Here is an 8868-nt window from a genome sequence, read left to right on the forward strand (position 1 = left end):
TATATTAAATACTTTAGTAATATGAAATTTATTATTAACACTTCAATTAATGTGAAAATTTATTCAATACTATGTCTTTTGCTACCTATTGTTAGCATTATATCAATATTGTAATTAGTTAATAATCATCATATGAATATTGTAAACAACTAAATACTATTATATATTAGTTAATGATCAATGATCCCCAATCTGGGTTTGGATTCCCTAATCCCGGTGGTTAACGCAACCTTAATGTTTTCACAATCCTATGTTTCAGTAGTGGATTGGTTTCTTTGCATGATGTTATTAAACCCTCGGCATTGCCTGATCGTCGTGTGACAATATGTTATTTTTACCTTAGAGACCTCTTAAATATATTATTATAGGGTCCAGCTAGCTTGCAACCGTAATTTAGTATCCCATTTTTTGTCTTTTATTTATCCAACCATTAGATTCAACCCAAGAGTTGCAAAAGCAATTACAACGGCAAGGATGCAATTACTTGCTTATTAACATTGCAGCCCCTCTTGTTTCATAAAAAAATAAGAAAAGGTTAAATTTCAAAATTTTGACACAGAAGTCTACGAAAATATTTTAGAATCTTTATAGGGGTCCAGGTAATTTAATAAATTAATATATCTACATATACAAAAATTTATGAAATACAAGTAAGCAACCCAAGAGGGGGTGAATTGAGATTCTAAAAAATTATTCAATAATAAAGAAAATCTTAATGCAATTATAACTCAAATTCAAAGCAATAATAATTAAGATGATCACAATATAAAAAGGTAAGGAAAGAGAGATTCAAACACGAGATTATTACGTGGTTCGGCCAACCTCGCCTACGTCCACGCCTCCAAGCTTTCCGGGCTTGAGGATTCCACTAAGCAAGCCTCCAAGGCTTCAAATGCTTACACTTGACTTCCAAGGTGTCAATGGACCTTTACAACAAGAGATTATCCCCAATGTCTTAACCCAAGTGTATCCCAACACTTACAATCACTCAAAGTAAAAGATTACAAATTGTTTTTCTCTCACACAATATTTAAGATTACAAATCAATGCTCAAAGTGTGAATAGATGAAATGAGAATATGTTTTAAAGCTCTATGAAGATTGTACTCTCGGATATATGCTCAATGGTAGTGTTGTGATCAACCTTCTTTGAATTTGAATGAGCCTATTTATATCTGGAGCTGAAAATCTAGCCGTTACAAACTGTCGGGCAGAAAATGGTTCGCCGTTAACTTTAAACGGTTAACCGTTTCGCTCATTCAAATTTACCGTTGGACCAGAATTCAAATAAACGGTTTGCCGTTTAGGATTGCCCTTTTGCCGTTACCTTCCAGAGACCTGCAAGATGAGCATTCGTTAGACGTTTACGCTAAATGGTTAAGGACTTGCGTGAGGTAACGTTTCTGGATATTATCGGTTAACCGTTTGAACAATAATCGGTTAGCCGTTTGTCTCCAGTAACCTGCACAATGAACATCAGTTAATCAATACCAGTGGCGGACAACCTTCAATTCTAGACGTTATCGGTTAACCGTTTAAAAATAAACGGTTCACCGGTTGTTTCCAGTAGCCTTCCTATCTTGGGTGTTTTCTGTTAAGCGTAAACGGCTAGAGCTTAGGCAATATGATGCTCTCTGGTGATAATCGGTTAACCGTTTAAAAATAAACGGTTCACCGTTAGTTTCCAGTAACCTTCTCATCTTGGGTGTTTTCCGTTTTCCATTAACGGTTAGAGGTTAAGGAAATGTGTTACTCTCTGCCTTTAATCGGTTAACTGTTTTATAATAAACGGTTCACCGTTTATGACCAGTATTGCAATTTTAAACAAGTTTTCGCAGAGAATTTCTTTCTAATTTGAAATCCATCTTTTATGAAGAAATAAGGCAATGATTAAAAGAGTTTTCGTTTATTAAGAAATAGCTCCATTATTTTTGTCAAAATACATTTAAAATTTGTTATCATCAAAATCAATATTATTAACATATTTATGTTAACAAACTTAACTTTTATTTCTATAAATTTGCTCAACATCATATAACCTTATAATTGCTAGCATAAGATATAAATTTAGTCTAAAATATTTATTCAAAGGGTCCTCTTAGGACAAAAAATTAATTATCATATGATAATTTGATTGGCATAAACTCTATAATTCTTAATTTACTTATCCATGCCAAACACTAGGGGTGTTCGCGGATCGGATTTTACGGATTGGACATTAATCCATATCCGATCCAAGATTTTACGGATTATAATTTTTCAATCCAATCCAATCCACGGATTGATAAATTCAATCCAAATCCAATCCATATATCTGCGGATCGGATGCGGATTTGACTCAATCCATATCCAATCCATATGGAACGAGTGAATGTGAAGTGGCTCAATGGACTTGGGAAAGAATATGGCTTGCTCTCGCCGGAATCGCGCGGCCGATATCCTTTAGATCCATGTCGAGAGTGTATCCAACCAATATTGAGTGCTGCTAGTTTGTGTGACGACGGAGAAGCTTAGAGTTTTTTGTTTGTAAATTATTGGTGATTTGACGTTATGTTACTTTGCTTTTGCTAGTGCGTGTAACTTTGCTTTTATTTTGTTTTACAATGTTGACACGTTATATTTGTATATTTGATTATTTAATTAATTTTCATTTTATATTATTATTGGGTAATGGCTAAGATATGTTATAGTGCTTAGTAACTATGCAATGTCACATTTATAAATTTTTTATGTGGTATTTATAATAATTTTTTAATTATATATATATATATTGCGGATTCACAGAATTCTGCGGATTTACATAAGTAAATCCATATCCAATGGCCCATCGATTGCGGATTTTTAAATTTATAATCCATATCCAATCCACGGATCGGATTTATACGGATCGGATTGAGCGGATCGGACGGATTGAGCGGATCGGATTGGATTCTGAACACCCCTACCAAACACTATATTGGATTCAAAATTTTAGTAAAATAAACATATGTCACCATCTTTAACCACATTCAATAGACCCTAATTGTTTAGATTTTCTTATAGAGAGCAAGATATAGTTCTTTTCTTATTCAGGCACGTAAAAATTATTAAAAATAAACACAATAGATTTCTTTTAAGAGAATGCACACATTATTTTTATGGGATTTTGTGTTCAAGAAATTAATCTAATTATGTGGTTAGAAGACTGTCTATTTTTTGATATTTTAGAAGAATTATATGTTGGATAAATTGGGTGTTTGGTATAATGGAGGCAAGATAGTTATGTCCATTATTATAAGGTGACCCCCTTGAATGAAATACGTTGGTCATAATTTTAATAATTAATTGTTATAATGATGTGTCATTATGATATCTAATTAAACTTCACTGTGGGATCAGACATACATTAATACGGTCACTTTAAGCCTAAATTAAATTCAGACACCATCAACAAATTCTCTGCGAAGCTTACAAAGATACTAATTTTACTTACCAAGGTAGATGGGCCATCACAATTCACTAAGTTGAAGATAATCTGAACACCTAAACATTAATGAAATAACATTATGTACAAGGCGTTTATATGAAGAAAAAAAATATTGCCATAATTTATAGATCCCATGACCAATATGTAGGTTTGGCACGTGCCTGATGGGTGTGTCAGTTTGGCCAGTATAAACGCCTTTTCACAGTCAAGGTTCATAACATTTCTTCGTCTACCAAAATTTTCCATACCCACCGTGGTATCTGGTTGCTCCATAAACGGAGGGCTTTACACCATTGGCGAGAGGATCGTTTGGCCTGCAGATATCTTTCTCACATTACGTGCACGTGCGGAGGAGTTCGAGGGATCCCCACTGCCGTTGGGCTCTACTTGTTCAGGTCAGTGTCCATTACAGAACCGTATCGCCCAAAGTCATACTATATGTCTGGAATATCGCATAAACTTAACATGTTTTGTGCGTGTTTTATGTTAGCTTTGTCATTAAGAATGGCATTGTGGATTATAATATGTAATGTACAACATCTCCTGGTTGTGTTGTTGTGGTTGATAGTTAGGGTTTCAGTATTTCCATGTCGGTTGTAAAGGTAATAAATTTGCCCTTGTGGCTATAGTTGAAAGTCAATTAAGTAAGTGTAAGTGACCTGTGTAAGCGAATTAAACTTTCGGATTTATAATCTCCTGACATGTTCCAACAAAGCACAAACAATCCCCCATAAATAAGTTGTTACTGTCGCTAAGAAAATTGGGAATAATGCAGGCTTTTGAAGGCAATGGCACGCACAACTTATTACGTTGTGTTTGTTGGAAGAAGACTAGGGATTTATGATTCATGGCCCGAATGTCAATTACAAGTGAATGGATTCCCTGGAAACTCGTTCAAGTCGTACAAATCGAAGGAATCCGCTGAAAAGGCATATGAATCCCACCGTATTGCCTCTAAACAAGAAGCAAACTATGGAATCATGTGCGCGGCAGGCCACGATCAAGGAGAAATTCCCACCTCCTTTAACGCTAGGGAAAATTATAGTCTGCTTATAAACCGAAAGTGCTTGGAGGTAGGTGTAGCCATTGGGTTATTTACTGTTGTTACTGCAGTTGTACTTAAGTTAATCGCATAGCTCCACTATGCCTATAGCTATGGAGTTCAATTAGATATGATGTAATCGGAAACTGTGCAAAACATTCATCGTAATAGTTTTGCACTATCAATGAACCTATCAAATAACACTTTTGTTGCCATCTATTTGCCAAAATTTAACATTTTCCGAATAAGCTACAAATCCGAAAAAAACCTACTACGCATAATCTTCTTATTACTTTTTGAATTTGATAATAAAAAAATATTGAAGTATTTATGAAAAAAAATGAAGGAAAGCATATAATTTTATTCAGGCATAAAGGCTTATACGTGGAAACTTGGCCTCAGATAAATTAAACTTTATGTTTGTCCAGAACATGAATATTTGGGTTATTCCAAGCAACAACTGAACTAGTTGTAATAGGCGACCATTACTCTATGGCATCCTTCTCGGCATAGGCCGTAATGATGATGGAAATTTAGTCAATTTCAAAATTTCGCAAAAACCAAGTGCAAATAATTTGGGCGGGAGACTTTAGATTGAGCCCGCCTATTACTGTTCATTGAAGGGCAACAGTATCAGCTTGCGGAAAAATCCAAAAATGTTGCAGGCTTTGCCAAGGGCAAAGACCGTTGACGCCAAATGCAGCCAACCAGTAGATTTCAAATTATATTTTAAATCTACAGCTATCGCATCTACTATTTTCCAACCTTTACAGGAAACAACAACCGAGTGCCTAAGATCAACCCACTTCACTCTGTAAGTATATTAATATTGAACTATATCAGAGACATTGGTTTTGTTTATAGAAATTAACATTGCATTGCATATGTGTCGGTTTCATTAATATGTTTTTAACTGTTATTAATTGAGTCCTTACGGTGAGGTTATAATATATGGACTATCTATAACTATATACCACTCTGGTAAATAAAAGTGTTTAAATTGTCAGGCCAATATCTGATCAAGAAAATGTCGTGGACATCGGATTCACAGAGTGATCATGATATAAGTTACCAAATTCTGGAGATAGCAGCTCACGAAATGCATGCAGAAAAGAGTGTTGAATGGGCGGCCAATGACGGAGATCCCCCTAACGAGATGAATAAGGACTCCGTTGAAACAGATATAGAAATTGAAGAGGAGGAGGAAAATGAAGTGAATAACGTGAGTAATACCGCTAACAGTGAATTGACCTTACGAATGATTGAGACAATGGATGTTTTGGGTCGGGAGTTTGTAACCGATAAAGAGGCCGATTCATTTTTCTGTAAATATGCCAAGGCAATGGGATTCGGAGTTCGACGACACAATAAAAGATGGAACACTAAAGGAGTGCTCATGGGAAGAAAGTGGGTTTGCAGCCGAGAAGGGTATCGACCAAAGAAGTTTCTTCATCAGGATAATAGGACAAGAGAAGCAAGACCGCTGACTCGGACTGGGTGCCAAGCTGCCTTTAAGATTAAACGAAAGGACGAGGATAGTGCTTGGATATGTACACAGTTCAATGCCATACACAACCACACTCTAACACCACCTGAACACGTGCACTATATAAGGTGTCATCGGAAGATTTCTGGAGCAGACTTAATTGCGGCATCATCTCTTCACAATGTTGGTATGAAGCCATCACAAATACATGAGTATATGGTCGACAGGTCGGGAGGGTACAATAAGGTTGGATATTTGCGGAAGGACATGCAAAATCAATTGGACACACACCGTAGGAAACTACTACATGAATCAGATGCAGAGTCTTGCCTCTCGTATCTGGAAGGGAAGAAGTGCGATGATCCTGCTTTTTATTTTGCTTACACGGTAAATGAGGATAATAGGTTAGGAGATTTATTTTGGTGTGATGGGGGATGTCGTGCAGATTATGCTGTGTTTGGTGATGTTGTTGCTTTCGACGCAACATATCGAACAAATGCTTATCGGAAACCATTCGTAGTGTTATTGGGCATAAATCAACACAGACGCACTATTGTGTTTGGATTTGCATTACTTTCGGATGAGACAGAACACACATACACATGGTTATTGGAAACTTTCTTAAAAGCCGTAGACGGTAAGCAGCCAAAGTCAGTTATTACAGATGGGGACAAGGCAATGAGGAATGCGATATCGAAGAAATTCCCACAATCGGTACATAGGCTATGTTGTTGGCACCTGGCCAGAAATGCACAAGCAAACATCAATAACAAGGAATTTACTAATGGATTTCAAAGATGTATGCTGCAACCGTATACTAAAGATCAGTTCGAAAAAGTGTGGACAGAGTTGGTGGCACGGCATAATGTTGAACACAATGAGTGGGTGAAGATGTATAGTGACAAACAGATGTGGGCTGAAGCATTTTTACAAGGAAGTTTTTTTGGTGGAATGAGGACCACACAGCGCTCCGAAGGAATGAATGCGTTTTTAAATCACTACGTTAGTATCAGATTGAGACTCGTATCATTCGTCAAGCAAATGGATAGGCTAATGGACAGGCAGCGAGATGTTGAAGGCAAGGATGATTATGATAGTTTTGATGGACGGCCTGTGTTGACAACTCACCTAAAGGCATACGAGGGGCAGGTAGGGGACATTTACACAAGAGCTATATTCCGCATTATCAGAGATCAGATTAATAAGGAAGGTGTCATGATAACTACTCAAATATCCAATGACGATATTGTTAAAGTTTTTCACGTAAGAAAATATGATACTGCTGATAAAGAATGGAATGTTGAAATTAAGGGCATGTGGGATAGTGTTTCATGTAGCTGCCTGATGATTGAGACGCTTGGCAGTCCGTGCTCACATATCTTTGCTGTGATGAAGACAGAAAATGTTAGAACTATTCCAAAGTGTATTATTTTGGGAAGATGGACCAAGAATGCAAAGATTGGGGTTTGTTCACATAACATGAATGAAAAATCAAATTCCACATACATGAGCATTGAAGCACGGTTGGGATCACTGCATGCTGCTTGTCGAAACTTACAGCGACTGGCAGCCAATAGTAGTGAGGCCTTTCAGATTGCCATTGCAGACTTACACAACTTGTCATTACGGTTGGAAGCAATGACATGTTACAAAGAGAAAGAAAAATTAAAGGGCCAGTTGGGAAAAAGAAGTCATGTTCGAGACCCAACTGTAGTTTTAACCAAAGGTTGTAGAAAGAAAAAGAAAATGGGGCCTCCGCCTAAAAGAAGATGCGGCAGCTGCGGCCAACCTGGACATACAATTCGAAAGTGCAAAGCAAAGGAACAACCGGAACAAGCAAATGTTAAATGTGCAACACAAGGCAGTCAATTCATCTGTGAAAATAATGTGGTAATGAATACAAGAGGACTCGGCTTCAAAATGCGTATAGAAACTCCTATTGAATACAACGAAGTGAATGCTCAGTCTACACACTCACAGAACAGCAATAGCTTAAGCCTTGAGAGTAGTTCACAGTCATGGTATCAACAATTCCCTGTCAGCACTGACAATGACTCAACTGATAACACGGGCATCGGAGGATTCTTGCCGAATTTTGAACCGGGTATTGGTAGTACATCAACATTTGCAACAAATCACGGTTGCTTATGGAATGGACATGGATGCTAGTATTGTGAGTATTGCGTTTAATAAATAACCATAGTATTGAATGCATTGTGACTATTTAACTAAATGTGATTGTGCTTCGTGTTGCAGGTTATAGTAATAAGATGATGGGTATCGCATCTCACTGGAATGGTTAAACTCATCAGATGTAGTGCACTGTTACTTTTTATCTGTGGAGTCATCGGATTTGAGGAAAAAAATAGATGTAAATTTTTTTTTTTTGTAATCCTTTCCATTAGATACTCGATATCATATACAGCACATCAGTTGGAAATTCATCCAACCAAATCACATATGTCATCTTTTGCAAATCTTAAACCGTAAAGCATGAGCTGCACTATTGTTAATTGTAGCAGTGTGCTGAGCTCTGAAATTCTGGAAACTATTATTCATTTCCAGAATTTCAGAAATCATCCAAGAGATTTCAACCATGCTACTACATCTATTATTTACAATTTGTACAACCTCAAGACAATCAGACTCCAGTAATGCAGAGACCAATCCTGTTTTTAGAGCCACCTGCATTCCCCATTTAATGGCTGCAGCTTCAGCCATAGCAACATTTGTAAATATTCTGTAACTTATTATAGCAGCAACAATACAGTTATCCTTATCATCCCTAATTACTACCCCCAACCCAGCCACTTGCTTCTCAACATCCACAGTTGCATCCACGTTGATCTTAATCCATCAATAGGAGAGGATTGCC

General features: G+C 36.8%; 1 protein-coding gene across 1 annotated transcript; it reads left to right on the plus strand.

The window, feature by feature from the left end:
* Positions 1–5534: 5534 nt before the first annotated feature.
* On the plus strand, positions 5535–8296 carry LOC107178760 (protein FAR1-RELATED SEQUENCE 5-like). The gene is made up of 2 exons (XM_015534350.1): positions 5535–8133; positions 8250–8296. The coding sequence occupies exons 1-2, from the start codon at positions 5535–5537 to the stop codon at positions 8294–8296; spliced, it is 2646 nt and encodes an 881-aa protein (XP_015389836.1).
* The last annotated feature ends 572 nt before the right edge of the window (positions 8297–8868 follow it).

Source organism: Citrus sinensis, chromosome 2, assembly GCF_022201045.2.
Source record: "Citrus sinensis cultivar Valencia sweet orange chromosome 2, DVS_A1.0, whole genome shotgun sequence".
NCBI classification, from domain to species: Eukaryota; Viridiplantae; Streptophyta; class Magnoliopsida; order Sapindales; family Rutaceae; genus Citrus; species Citrus sinensis.